At 41.3% G+C, this 15,434-nt stretch overlaps 1 protein-coding gene across 3 annotated transcripts in view; it reads left to right on the top strand.

Annotated features, from left to right (window-relative positions):
- Positions 1 to 15,434, top strand: part of TASOR2 (transcription activation suppressor family member 2) — a 126,108-nt gene that overhangs the window by 26,234 nt on the left and 84,440 nt on the right. For all 3 annotated transcript variants that reach the window (XM_073652471.1, XM_073652472.1, XM_073652470.1), the window contains exons 4-7: positions 772 to 791; positions 883 to 982; positions 8,467 to 8,567; positions 10,480 to 10,583. In XM_073652471.1, the coding sequence (XP_073508572.1) occupies positions 772 to 791; positions 883 to 982; positions 8,467 to 8,567; positions 10,480 to 10,583 (325 nt within the window). The remainder of the gene's footprint in view (positions 1 to 771; positions 792 to 882; positions 983 to 8,466; positions 8,568 to 10,479; positions 10,584 to 15,434) is intronic.

Here is a 15,434-nt window from a genome sequence, read left to right as displayed (position 1 = left end):
GCTAAGACAGTGGCTCCATCGTTGTTTCCGTCTGAATCTCTGAAAAAAAAAAAAAAAGGAATCCATTGTATCCACCAACGGCCATTGATCTTCGACTTCGCTTTTGTTCCCACCTCAAGAAGGTGGATCCTGTGCAAACAAAGGCGGATCCTGTGCCTTGTTAAAGTCATTGGCTCGATCGGTGGTTGCGCCTGAATTCCATTTTTCAGAGCTTCAGAAGGAGCCACTAACGTTTTGGCAAAAACGCCGTATATTTATAAACACTGTACATTTGATTTTTCTGAAGAACTGACCTGTACATTCTGCAACACATAGTCGGTCATTTTACATGTCTTTAAATGGATTGTCAGCACAGAATGACTGTTAAAACCAAGTACAAGAGCTCGGTGCTTCATGCCGGGGCCAATCATTTATATACACCTTCCCACCTGTTTGTTTTCCTTCTATCTCCTCCCTTCTCTGGCTCTATGAAGCCAGAGCTGTCAATCAAAGAGGAGATGGGGTGGAAATTGAGGGACAACAAGCAAAGGGACAGGTGTATTTAAATGATTGGCCCCGCCATGAAGCACCGAGCTGAAGGACTTACAGTAGTTTTAATAGTCCTTCTGTTCTGACAATCCCTTTCAAGGAGGACTGTCGATTGATTTTTCTGACCATCTAGTGTGTACTGTTATGTAACTTCTGTAAGTAATGAATAGTGTACTATCATTGATATCATTGCATATTTTATTTGATTGTCTCATTAGTTAGTTTTTTTTTTTTCTTTTTCAGGATCCAGTTAAACAATGCAGGTATGTTAAATATTGGTCTTTGCTTGTGTGTTTAATCTGTTAAATATGTTGCCCTTGTATATCATTTATCTATGTATATTTTTTATTCTAGCACAGTATAATGCGTGGAAAGGACAGCTATATATCCATGAGCAGTTAGTGTGCGATATTTCTTTTCAGACTTCAAGCATTTTCAGCATTCCTGCTCAACTGTGAGTGTGAAGTGAAATTTTTCGACATTTTATGGCCATTATTATTTTAGCGATAATCCATATAGTTTATATACATAATTACCGTAGCTGTAACTAGGAGTGTCATAAAAAAAAGAAATTAAGCAGAAACTGAACTGATGGACATTACACTGGGAATTTCCAAATCCAATTGTGCTGCAAGTGCAGTAGACTTTACTCGAGGACAGCCGTGTTATCACTGCACCATTTTGGTGTGCCATGTACAGAACCGCTCCAGGTCCTTCATAAGAGCTGCAGTCACTACATCATAAACACTTAGCATGCTCACCCTAAGAGCTGCAGCCACTACATCATAAACACGTGGCATGCTCATCCTAAGAGCTGCAGCCACTACATCATAAACACTTAGCACGCTCATCCTAAGAGCTGCAGCCACTACATCATGAACACGTGGCATGCTCATCCTAAGAGCTGCAGCCACTACATCATGAACACTTAGCATGCTCATCCTAAGAGCTGCAGCCACTACATCATAAACACGTGGCATGCTCATCCTAAGAGCTGCAGCCACTACATTATAAACACTTAGCATGCTCATCCTAAGAGCTGCAGCCACTACATCATAAACACTTAGCATGCTCATCCTAAGAGCTGCAGCCACTACATTATAAACACGTGGCATACTCCTCCTAAGAGCTGCAGCCACTACATCATAAACACTTAGCATGCTCATCCTAAGAGCTGCAGCCACTACATCATAAACACTTAGCATGCTCATCCTAAGAGCTGCAGCCACTACATCATAAACACTTAGCACGCTCATCCTAAGAGCTGCAGCCACTACATTATAAACACGTGGCATACTCCTCCTAAGGGCTGCAGCCACTACATCATAAACACTTAGCATGCTCATCCTAAGAGCTGCAGCCACTACATCATAAACACTTAGCATGCTCATCCTAAGAGCTGCAGCCACTACATCATAAACACTTAGCATGCTCATCCTAAGAGCTGCAGCCACTACATTATAAACACGTGGCATACTCCTCCTAAGAGCTGCAGCCACTACATCATAAACACTTAGCATGCTCATCCTAAGAGCTGCAGCCACTACATCATAAACACTTAGCATGCTCATCCTAAGAGCTGCAGCCACTACATCATAAACACTTAGCACGCTCATCCTAAGAGCTACAGCCACTACATTATAAACACGTGGCATACTCCTCCTAAGGGCTGCAGCCACTACATCATAAACACTTAGCATGCTCATCCTAAGAGCTACAGCCACTACATTATAAACACGTGGCATACTCCTCCTAAGAGCTGCAGCCACTACATCATAAACACTTAGCATGCTCATCCTAAGAGCTGCAGCCACTACATCATAAACACGTGGCATACTCCTCCTAAGAGCTGCAGCCACTACATCATAAACACTTAGCATGCTCATCCTAAGAGCTGCAGCCACTACATCATAAACACTTAGCATGCTCATCCTAAGAGCTGCAGCCACTACATCATAAACACGTGGCATACTCCTCCTAAGAGCTGCAGCCACTACATCATAAACACTTAGCATGCTCATCCTAAGAGCTGCAGCCACTACATCATAAACACTTAGCATGCTCATCCTAAGAGCTGCAGCCACTACATCATAAACACTTAGCATGCTCATCCTAAGAGCTGCAGCCACTACATCATAAACACTTAGCATGCTCATCCTAAGAGCTGCAGCAACTACATTATAAACACTTAGCATGCTCATCCTAAGAGCTGCAGCCACTACATTATAAACACGTGGCATGCTCCTCCTAAGAGCTGCAGCCACTACATCATAAACACTTAGCATGCTCATCCTAAGAGCTGCAGCCACTACATCATAAACACTTAGCATGCTCCTCCTAAGAGCTGCAGCCACTACATCATAAACACGTGGCATGCTCATCCTAAGAGCTGCAGCCACTACATCATAAACACTTAGCATGCTCATCCTAAGAGCTGCAGCCACTACATCATAAACATGTGGCATACTCATCCTAAGAGCTGCAGCCACTACATCATAAACACGTGGCATGCTCATCCTAAGAGCTGCAGCCACTACATTATAAACACTTAGCATGCTCATCCTAAGAGCTGCAGCCACTACATCATAAACACTTAGCATGCTCATCCTAAGAGCTGCAGCCACTACATCATAAACACTTAGCATGCTCATCCTAAGAGCTGCAGCCACTACATCATAAACACTTAGCATGCTCATCCTAAGAGCTGCAGCAACTACATTATAAACACTTAGCATGCTCATCCTAAGAGCTGCAGCCACTACATTATAAACACGTGGCATGCTCCTCCTAAGAGCTGCAGCCACTACATCATAAACACTTAGCATGCTCATCCTAAGAGCTGCAGCCACTACATCATAAACACTTAGCATGCTCCTCCTAAGAGCTGCAGCCACTACATCATAAACACGTGGCATGCTCATCCTAAGAGCTGCAGCCACTACATCATAAACACTTAGCATGCTCATCCTAAGAGCTGCAGCCACTACATCATAAACATGTGGCATACTCATCCTAAGAGCTGCAGCCACTACATCATAAACACGTGGCATGCTCATCCTAAGAGCTGCAGCCACTACATTATAAACACTTAGCATGCTCATCCTAAGAGCTGCAGCCACTACATTATAAACACTTAGCATGCTCATCCTAAGAGCTGCAGCCACTACATTATAAACACTTAGCATGCTCATCCTAAGAGCTGCAGCCACTACATCATAAACACTTAGCATGCTCATCCTAAGAGCTGCAGCCACTACATCATAAACACTTAGCATGCTCATCCTAAGAGCTGCAGCCACTACATCATAAACACTTAGCATGCTCATCCTAAGAGCTGCAGCCACTACATCATAAACACTTAGCATGCTCACCCTAAGAGCTGCAGCCACTACATCATAAACACTTAGCACGCTCATCCTAAGAGCTGCAGCCACTACATCATGAACACGTGGCATGCTCATCCTAAGAGCTGCAGCCACTACATCATAAACACGTGGCATGCTCATCCTAAGAGCTGCAGCCACTACATCATGAACACGTGGCATGCTCATCCTAAGAGCTGCAGCCACTACATCATAAACACGTGGCATGCTCATCCTAAGAGCTGCAGCCACTACATCATAAACACTTAGCACGCTCATCCTAAGAGCTGCAGCCACTACATCATGAACACGTGGCATGCTCATCCTAAGAGCTGCAGCCACTACATCATAAACACGTGGCATGCTCATCCTAAGAGCTGCAGCCACTACATTATAAACACTTAGCATGCTCATCCTAAGAGCTGCAGCCACTACATCATAAACACTTAGCATGCTCATCCTAAGAGCTGCAGCCACTACATTATAAACACGTGGCATACTCCTCCTAAGAGCTGCAGCCACTACATCATAAACACTTAGCATGCTCATCCTAAGAGCTGCAGCCACTACATCATAAACACTTAGCACGCTCATCCTAAGAGCTGCAGCCACTACATTATAAACACGTGGCATACTCCTCCTAAGGGCTGCAGCCACTACATCATAAACACTTAGCATGCTCATCCTAAGAGCTGCAGCCACTACATCATAAACACTTAGCATGCTCATCCTAAGAGCTGCAGCCACTACATCATAAACACTTAGCATGCTCATCCTAAGAGCTGCAGCCACTACATTATAAACACGTGGCATACTCCTCCTAAGAGCTGCAGCCACTACATCATAAACACTTAGCATGCTCATCCTAAGAGCTACAGCCACTACATTATAAACACGTGGCATACTCCTCCTAAGAGCTGCAGCCACTACATCATAAACACTTAGCATGCTCATCCTAAGAGCTGCAGCCACTACATCATAAACACGTGGCATACTCCTCCTAAGAGCTGCAGCCACTACATCATAAACACTTAGCATGCTCATCCTAAGAGCTGCAGCCACTACATCATAAACACTTAGCATGCTCATCCTAAGAGCTGCAGCCACTACATCATAAACACGTGGCATACTCCTCCTAAGAGCTGCAGCCACTACATCATAAACACTTAGCATGCTCATCCTAAGAGCTGCAGCCACTACATCATAAACACTTAGCATGCTCATCCTAAGAGCTGCAGCCACTACATCATAAACACTTAGCATGCTCATCCTAAGAGCTGCAGCCACTACATCATAAACACTTAGCATGCTCATCCTAAGAGCTGCAGCAACTACATTATAAACACTTAGCATGCTCATCCTAAGAGCTGCAGCAACTACATTATAAACACTTAGCATGCTCATCCTAAGAGCTGCAGCCACTACATTATAAACACGTGGCATGCTCCTCCTAAGAGCTGCAGCCACTACATCATAAACACTTAGCATGCTCATCCTAAGAGCTGCAGCCACTACATCATAAACACTTAGCATGCTCCTCCTAAGAGCTGCAGCCACTACATCATAAACACGTGGCATGCTCATCCTAAGAGCTGCAGCCACTACATCATAAACACTTAGCATGCTCATCCTAAGAGCTGCAGCCACTACATCATAAACATGTGGCATACTCATCCTAAGAGCTGCAGCCACTACATCATAAACACGTGGCATGCTCATCCTAAGAGCTGCAGCCACTACATTATAAACACTTAGCATGCTCATCCTAAGAGCTGCAGCCACTACATCATAAACACTTAGCATGCTCATCCTAAGAGCTGCAGCCACTACATCATAAACACTTAGCATGCTCATCCTAAGAGCTGCAGCCACTACATCATAAACACTTAGCATGCTCATCCTAAGAGCTGCAGCCACTACATTATAAACACGTGGCATACTCCTCCTAAGAGCTGCAGCCACTACATCATAAACACTTAGCATGCTCATCCTAAGAGCTGCAGCCACTACATCATAAACACTTAGCATGCTCCTCCTAAGAGCTGCAGCCACTACATCATAAACACGTGGCATGCTCATCCTAAGAGCTGCAGCCACTACATTATAAACACGTGGCATACTCCTCCTAAGAGCTGCAGCCACTACATCATAAACACTTAGCATGCTCATCCTAAGAGCTGCAGCCACTACATCATAAACACTTAGCATGCTCATCCTAAGAGCTGCAGCCACTACATCATAAACACTTAGCATGCTCATCCTAAGAGCTGCAGCCACTACATCATAAACACGTGGCATACTCATCCTAAGAGCTGCAGCCACTACATCATAAACACGTGGCATGCTCATCCTAAGAGCTGCAGCCACTACATTATAAACACTTAGCATGCTCATCCTAAGAGCTGCAGCCACTACATCATAAACACTTAGCATGCTCATCCTAAGAGCTGCAGCCACTACATTATAAACACTTAGCATGCTCATCCTAAGAGCTGCAGCCACTACATTATAAACACTTAGCATGCTCATCCTAAGAGCTGCAGCCACTACATCATAAACACTTAGCATGCTCATCCTAAGAGCTGCAGCCACTACATCATAAACACTTAGCATGCTCATCCTAAGAGCTGCAGCCACTACATCATAAACACTTAGCATGCTCATCCTAAGAGCTGCAGCCACTACATCATAAACACTTAGCATGCTCACCCTAAGAGCTGCAGCCACTACATCATAAACACGTGGCACGCTCATCCTAAGAGCTGCAGCCACTACATCATAAACACTTAGCACGCTCATCCTAAGAGCTGCAGCCACTACATCATGAACACGTGGCATGCTCATCCTAAGAGCTGCAGCCACTACATCATAAACACGTGGCATGCTCATCCTAAGAGCTGCAGCCACTACATTATAAACACTTAGCATGCTCATCCTAAGAGCTGCAGCCACTACATCATAAACACTTAGCATGCTCATCCTAAGAGCTGCAGCCACTACATTATAAACACGTGGCATACTCCTCCTAAGAGCTGCAGCCACTACATCATAAACACTTAGCATGCTCATCCTAAGAGCTGCAGCCACTACATCATAAACACTTAGCATGCTCATCCTAAGAGCTGCAGCCACTACATCATAAACGCTTAGCATGCTCATCCTAAGAGCTGCAGCCACTACATCATAAACACTTAGCATGCTCCTCATCTCCCCGTTTTGTTAGAAGACGTCTCATGTTTTTATTTTTTTTATGTTGTAGGATGAGTTTAAAATTACAATTAATAAATATTGTGTGTGATGTTTCCTTAATTTTTTATGACATTTCTCTGGGTGATTTACGTGTCTGTCCTAGTGTTTCTCTTCCAATAAAAATGGTTGCTTGTGGCTGCAGTGTGCAGAAAACACTAAGGCTATGTTGTTCTACCAATTATTAATCCCTTAGCGAAGACCTCTGTACCATGAGCTATTGCTATATACAGCGGGCTCAGCTGCTGAGCCGCTCCGTGGAGCGCTCTGTAATTCGGCTGCCACCCAACAGTAACTAGTTTAACCTCTTAAAATGCCACTTTTAGCATAGTACCCATCATTTCTGAATGTGATCCTGGGTTGCCATTGCAGCAAAAAAAAAATGCCAAGCCTGTGTTAAAAATCTTAAAAAAAACAACAACTTTTTTTTAGAAAAAAATTAAACACACACAGTTTAAATCTCCACTCTCTTTTTGCCCAAACGTAAATAGCAAAATGTAAAAATGAACAGATTTGCTGTTGCTGGGTGTGTAATTGCTATGTATGACCAATAGACTAGGTCCAGTGAATAGACTCGCACCAACTCTAGCCCTCAGACATGTCTATAAAGAATAAAAAGTTATGGGTCTCGGAAAATTATGGCATAACTTTTTTTTCTTTATCACTAGAATAGTAAAAAACATTAAAGTTTCAGATTGATGTAATCTTACTGATCTGAAGAATCATGTTGCCAGGTCACTCTTGCCAGACAATGAACGCCGTAAAACGAAACCTAAAAAATGACAAAAAAAAATCCCAAAAACCTATAACTTGTTAGTCCGAAAACAAGCCATCATATGGCTATGTCAATGGAAAACTGAAAAAAGATATGGCTCATGGAATAAAAGGCGGGAGGGGCATAAAAAAACATAAAATCGGCTGGTCCTTTAAGGCCACATTCACACATCGAACTGCAAATCCGCAGAAATGTACAGTACAAGTCACACGTTGCAGAATAAAATCTGGACGAAAGTGAAAGCACGGTGTGTATTTAAAATCTGCAGCGTGCTCATCATTATGTGGATTTTCATTGTGTTTTTTGCCCTATTCAGTGTTTTGTAGATGGACCAGGGAGAAATCCGCAACGAAATCCACATGTTATTTTCTGACTTTGGTGCAGATTTATAACCAAATCTGCAGCAGAGATTTTCCACAACGTGTGAGCATAACATTTCTAACCCCTTAGGCTATGTTATATCACAGAATTTAATTTCCTTTCTTACTGTACATGTTTTTTTAAAACAACTTCACTGCTTTGACTTTTACTTTTGTGCTAAATTGATTGAACCAGGCCAGAAAAGCTAGATGTGAGAGAAGTCATCCGAGTGTCTGAATTAAGAAAAAAGTTACCAGAGGACATATTCCAGAAGACAGATTTTACAGGTCAAGAAGGTAAACAATTTGGCAGTGGGTAGCATGTTTTATTATTAAACATGGCGTCCTCTTTTAAAACATTACCTGAAGATGGATATAAATCTGTTAGAAAAGAATAAATATAATTAAAATCACCTTTCAGATTTATATGTATATATAATTTTTATTTTAATGAAGAATATTTTTTGAAAATTTCTTAAAATTTTCAGTGTTCACTTAGATGCACATTCTTACTTAAAAGTATCTAATGCCAATGGTGTTTAATTAAAAAAAACAAACACTCAAGATACTGCTGTTCATGTAGTCAGCGTAATTATGTAGACCCTAAGCTACAGACTCATAAAAATCAACTTTATTATTGCAAAATTATTAAAGGAACTTATTTAAAACTATGTGAGTCAGCAAATGCAAAAAGGACAGGTAAACTTGTATCCTACGTGGTACTTAGTCTCCTGCCTATCACCATTCATAAACTGCCCCAATTGTGTCACTCATATTAATGTATCAGGATATGCTTGAGGTGCGGCCGCAACCTACACTAATCCTATTTATTCCTATACATTGCTGACTTACACATTTAAAAGACCACTGAAGCCTCCCCAACATGTTTCACCAGATATACTGGCGTCATCAGGGGATTGAGGCTATAACCTCATATAGCCTATATATAGCCTCACTCCCCTGACGCCAGTATATCTGGTGAAACATGTTGGGGAGGCTTCAGTGGTCTTTTAAATGTGTTAGTCAGCAATTTATAGGAATAAATAGGATTAGTGTAGTTTGCGGCCGCACCTCAAGCATATCCTGATACATTAATATGAGTGACACAATTGGGGCAGTTTATGAATGGTGATAGGTAGGAGACTTTAAGTACCACGTAGGATACCAGTCCTTTTTGCATTTGCTGACTCATGTCATTTTAAATAAGTTCCTTTAATTTTGCAATAATAAAGTTGATTTTATGTGTCTGTAGTTTAGGTTCTAGTTGCCTATGGCGATTTGTAATTGTTGTGTTTAATTAATGCACCGAACTGTAAACTTTCATTGATTCATTCCTTGTAGATGGACAGCCTGCATACAGTACTCATCATGGTAGGAGCATTATTCAGGATTTCAATCATCCCCAGGGGTGTTTGATAATGCTTCCAAGCCATGACTAGCCTGGATGCTTTGCTGGACTAGTCCTGACTTATTCATATATGTGAGGCTGCAGGAGTGAAGTTCACTCTTCAACCACTGCGTTAGAATTTACATAAAACACATCAGAATGCAGAGAGCCCCCTGCACACCTTTATATTAGCAGTTGGGGGACTGTGAAAGGACCTGACAGGTGAATTTTGACAAAACTCTATGGAGCTCATCACTATACATAGTTCAGAGATGACCTCTTCTTTAAAGTGCAACTCCAGCTTTATTATTATTATTTTTTTTTTTTTTAATTGCACCGCTGGAGTGGTGCATCTAATATAAGGTCCCTGCCCCAACTCTCATACTTACTCACCTCCGTCTTCACTGTCTATGGCCACCACTCCAGTCGGTTTCAGCAGTTTGTGAACTGCCAGATGGCTCCAGTGTTTGCTAGAGCAAGCCGGGGGTCACTTTTCAATAGAAGTCTGAGAGCCTCGTTCTGGCTCTCATAGACTTGCATTGACAGCTTGTGACGTAACCTCTGACTTCCAGCCAGTCAGAAGTTGCTGTCACAAGATGTTGCCGCTGGAAAAAGGTGAAGACTGCAGCGAGTAAGTATCAGGCTAGGGTTAGGGACCTTGCATAAGAAGTACCACTCTAGCGCTGAAAAAAAAACCCGCTGGAATGGTGCTTTAAGTAACATAATTTAAAGTTACTATCTCTTCATGTTGTAGAAGCCATATCTTAAATATATAATGTTCTAGCTTGTCTAATTTTCTCATCATGTTTGCTTTTTTTTCAGTATTTTGTGGAAATATCTACTACAGTCTATTTCCTGTAGTACCAACAAATATAGTTGGGTCTGAATTTGACAAAGTGCTGAAGTACCTGAAAGATGAGGATTTGGTAAGTAAATGGAACAAGTGATTTTTCTTTTTGTCCTCCTCTGCCCATTTATTTTAAATGGTTGACTTGGGAAATATCTAGGTTTACTGCGGTTAAGTAATCACTGACCAGAGTTGACAAGCAGCAGCGTTTTGTGTGGGAGCCATAGGAACATCACATCATCCAGTGGCTGCAACACCAGTGCAATTGTCGTGTGTGTCAGTGGCCATAAGGAATAATAACGTCCTGTATTTTCAGGAAGCAACACATGTACATAACCATAATAATCAGACCCTAAACCTATCTTTTGTATTGAAGCGTCTAATGACTGTGTGCAAAAGTGACTGAGAGAAGGGGGATTAGGGTCATCTGTGACAATGTCTATTTTGAATAGTGGGTCTTGTGTTTTCAGCTGTCTAGAGAGGGGTGTTACCTGTTATTTTAATTCTGTCTCTGATAAGGAAACGACTGGAAACTGTCCTTGAAAGGAAGTATCTTAAAAAAAAAAAAAAAAAAGTATAAAAAAGCCCAAGTGGCTAGTGTAAAAATTGTAACCATTACGACTTTTTTGTTTTTTAATATCATGATGGTTTTGAAGGAGTTATGGAATAGGTAAATAAATTGGATATCACCTCACATCCGGCAGGATCTACTGTAAATAGGTGATTAAGAAAACAGGGAGCCTACTAGTGACAGGAAGAATGAACCTTCTGTGTATTTTCTCTCCAGCAAAGGTTTATTAAAATATGCAGGAGAAGAGAATGACCCCATACCAGGGCCATCGCATGGCAATGGAAATGCAATATTTTCATGCCATACCTACAATAATCTGATGCCAACACCATCCACGGATATATCTGTGATCAGAGGACATCATCACTTTTGTGTGCTCAAGAGCCAGGCTTTTCGGCATTAGGAAACCACAAAAACGTAACATTTCCTCAAATTATGGTTATATCATAATTTGTTTGATATGTCTAGGATGGTGAAAGTATGCTCGAAAATATGGCAGTCATAATTCCACTCGGAGGTTTTTGTGGGAAAATCACGTGAATTAGAATCATGTCCTTTAACCTTGTGAATATAATTAGCCATCCTCCTCTCACCTGACCAAGAGAAGGGGTTAAGGGGAGTGGGTGAGACCCTTTATAATATTTCCTCCAGAAAAACTCATTGTCAGACCCAGGAGATACAACGTGCCTTGTACATCTGTCCAATTTCTGTGGCTCCTCTAGAAGGTTCCTTCCTGGCTCCTTCTTTGCTCCTCTAGAACAGGGTTCTCCAACTCCAGTCCTCAAGGCCCACCAACAGGTTATGTTTTCAGGATTTCCTGTATTGCCTGTGCAGGTGATGTAATTATCACCTGAGCAATACTAAGGAGATCCTGAAAACATAACCTGTTGGTGGGCCTTGAGGACTGGAGTTGGGGAACACTACTCTAGAAGGTCTCCACTAGTGTTGAGCGAATTTGTTCTGCATTTCAAATTCGTGTTCGAGGTTCCGGCTTGTTCGCACCAAAAAATCGGCTTCACCCACAAACATCCCTGATCTGCCACGCTATCACGCAGATTCAGCGTTATTCTTCCTATTTACTGGTAGATTACTTCTTGGTTTTGACATGGATAAAAAGACTGCTTTTCTTCTTAGAATAGATTAGCGGAGGTGCTCCCTTTCACTTTATTTGTCTGTAAACTGAAACTGAAAGTTTCTGTGAAGTTGGCAGCTCTTGATTTTCATTTTATATTAAGGCTTGCATGTATTAACCCTTTCCTGACACTGGACATACAGATACGTCCTATTTTGCAGTTTGTTCCCGCAAATGAACTTACCGGTACGTTCTGGCGATCGTGCGAGCACAGGAGCGGTGCCCACATGATCGCCGCCGGGAGGTCGTCTTAAGTGATAGTCGAGACCGAACTAGTTCTCAGAATAAAGCGATGCAAAAACAATTCTTTTTTTTCTATAAAATTAGTTTTTGTGTAAAAGCGGCAAAGCATAAAAAAAAATGATATGAATGTGGTATCGCTGTAATCGTACTGACCCAAAGAATAAAGCGGCCTTATCACTTTTACCACACGGTGACTGACTTTTAAAAAAAAAAAAAAACAATTCCTGAATTGTTGGTTTTTGTTTATTCCGTCTCCCAAAAATCTGAATAGAAAGGGATCCGAAAATTATGTGCCCAAAAATAGTACCAATAAAAAGTCAACTCGTCCCGCAAAATACAAGCCCTTACATGACTCTCTCCGCCGAAATATAGAAAAATTCTAGCTCTAAAATATGGCGACGCAAAAACTTTGTTTTAAAAAAAAAAAAAAAAATTTTGTAGTGTGCAACAGCTGGCAAACATAAAACAGCGCTATAAATCTGGTATCACTGTAATCGCACCGACCCGAAGAATAAAGTCATCTAATCACTTATACCGCATGAGGAACGGCGTAAAAAAAAAATAAAACCAATTTTTTTTTTTATTCAAATATTTGTATTCATTTTTATAACTATTTTCATACAAAGAATCAGGCATTATAACGTTAATAATGAAAACTTTGTTGTAATGATAGAGTAATAAGCTTACTTGGGGAGAAGAAAGGGTAAAACAGTACAGATTAAAATTTCAAAGTATATTCCCCATCCGATGTATCCATTTTCTCCCCAGTCTGTTTCTACCTGCACATTACCAGAGTTACCTTACCTTGACATAGAGGATCTTCAAAGACACAATGTTACTTATCCGCCAGACAAGATTTAGCGTTATTCTTCCTATTTACTGGTTGATTAGTTATTGGTTTCAACGTAGATAAAGACTGCTTTTCTTCTTTGAACAGCTCCGCTAATCTATTTCTCTTTTACTTTCTCTTTGTCCGTAAACTGAAAGTTTCTGTGAAGTTGGCAGCTCTTGATTTTCATTTTATACTAAGGCTTGTGTGTTAACCCCTTCCCGACATTGGACATGCCGTTACGTCCTACTTTGTCGTGTGCTCCAGTGATCCTGCGCGCACAGGAGCGATGCCCGCACGATCGCCGCCGGGAGCTCGGCTTAAGTGATAGCCGAGACCTGGCTGTCACTGCCAGGAGCGGTGCCCGCATCACTCTGGGCTGTATAACCCCCTAAATGCGGTGAGCAAAAGCGATTTGTAGTATTTAGAAGGCAGGGAGGGGCTCTCTCTCCCGTCCGATTGGTGCCCCCGCTACATCATCATGAGGGCCCGGTTGTTGCTATGGCAGCCCGAGGTCAAATGAAGACATCTGGATCTGCCAGCTGTGGTGGCCTGTTTAGACCATGCCAGCAGCATGGTCTAAAGGCAATCCCCCAGTGCAACCCCTACATGGTCTAAAAGGCAATCTTCCAGTGCAGCCCTGACAGGTATACCACATTGCAGTGTTGGTGCGTTGCAATTCATTATACCAGCTATCAGAGTAAAAAAAAAACTTAAAATCCCATAGAGGAACTAAGTAAAAAAAAAAGTGAAGTTTAAAAAATATATATGTAAAAAACAAAAATAGTATACCAATAAATACATATATTAATATAAAAATGAAAAAGTACGTATTTTTGTACCACCACGTCTGGAACAAACAGACTTATAAAACTGTCACATTAGTTAACCCCTTCAGTAAAAAAAAACTATGCTTTATCATAATAACGACAAACAAAAAGTGAAATAAAACGCGATCAAAAAGACGAACGTAAATAAAATTGGTATAGTTAAAAACATCATCTTGTCCCGCAAAAAAACAAGCCGCCATACAGCTCAGTCAGCAGAGAATTAAAAAACTATTGCTCACAGAATACAGCGATGCAAAAACAATTATTTTTTCTATAAAATAGTTTATTGTGTAAAAAGCAAAACATAAATTATATAAATATGGTGTCGCTGTAATCGTACTGACTCGACGAATAAAGCTGCCTTATCAATTTTACCACACAGTGAATGACATTCAAAACAAATAGCAATTCCTGATTTGCTGTTTTTTGTTAATTTTGCCTCCCAAAAATCTTAATAGAAAGTGATCAAAAAATGATGTGCCCAAAAATGGTACCAATAAAAAGTCAACATGTCCCACAAAAAACAGACCCTCACATGACCAAGTCAGCAGAAATATAGACAAAAAAAAGGCTTTCAAATATGACGATGCAAAAACTTTTTATATAAAAAAAAAAAAAAAAAACATTTTTGGTGTCAGCAGCCAAACATAAAACAACGCTATAAATCTGGTATCACTGTAATCGCACTTACCCAAAGAATAAATTAATTACTTATACTGCACAAGGAACGGCGTAAAAAATGAATATAACCAATTCTTGACCTGCTGTTGATTTGTTCATTCTGTCTCCTAAAGATCGCAGTATGGCTCGGCGCACATTTATCCTGTGCTCTACGCTGAGATCTTACATCGGGGCTTTCCGTGTAAATCTCTGAAATAGGTAATTCAGACAGAACCCCCAGCGGGGGAAGATTACCTGTAATGAGGCAGATGGAGACACTGTGGACACCGTCTGAACTATGGCAGTGTCCATCTTTTTAGGCATGCATCAAAGCGTGGTCGGTTACAGTTTTGTGCACTTTGTACATCAGTCCAAATTTCTGTGGCGCTTTCCTCTGCTAGAAGGTCTCCACTTCCATCCATAAGACATTTCTGTATTTACCCCTTCTACTCTTGTACTCTTTCTGCATTATGATTAGTCAATCCTTTTGTTATTTTTGTAAAATGTAATAAGGTTGTTCCATGCTGATCTAGATAGTGGAGGAGAGTGTAAACTTCTCGTTACCACAAGTAGATACATCGCATACATGCAGTCACGTGACCGCCCACACATACTGGAGAGACTGCAGACTTCTTTGACGGCACAACCCCTTGTTATAGGCATCA

This window comes from Phyllobates terribilis, unplaced genomic scaffold (genome assembly GCF_046119375.1).
Source record: "Phyllobates terribilis strain yellow unplaced genomic scaffold, ASM4611937v1 Scaffold_11__3_contigs__length_659146591, whole genome shotgun sequence".
Lineage (NCBI taxonomy): Eukaryota > Metazoa > Chordata > Amphibia > Anura > Dendrobatidae > Phyllobates > Phyllobates terribilis.
The sequence above is the reverse complement of the archived record's forward strand: the minus strand, read 5'-3'. Positions and strand labels throughout refer to the sequence as shown.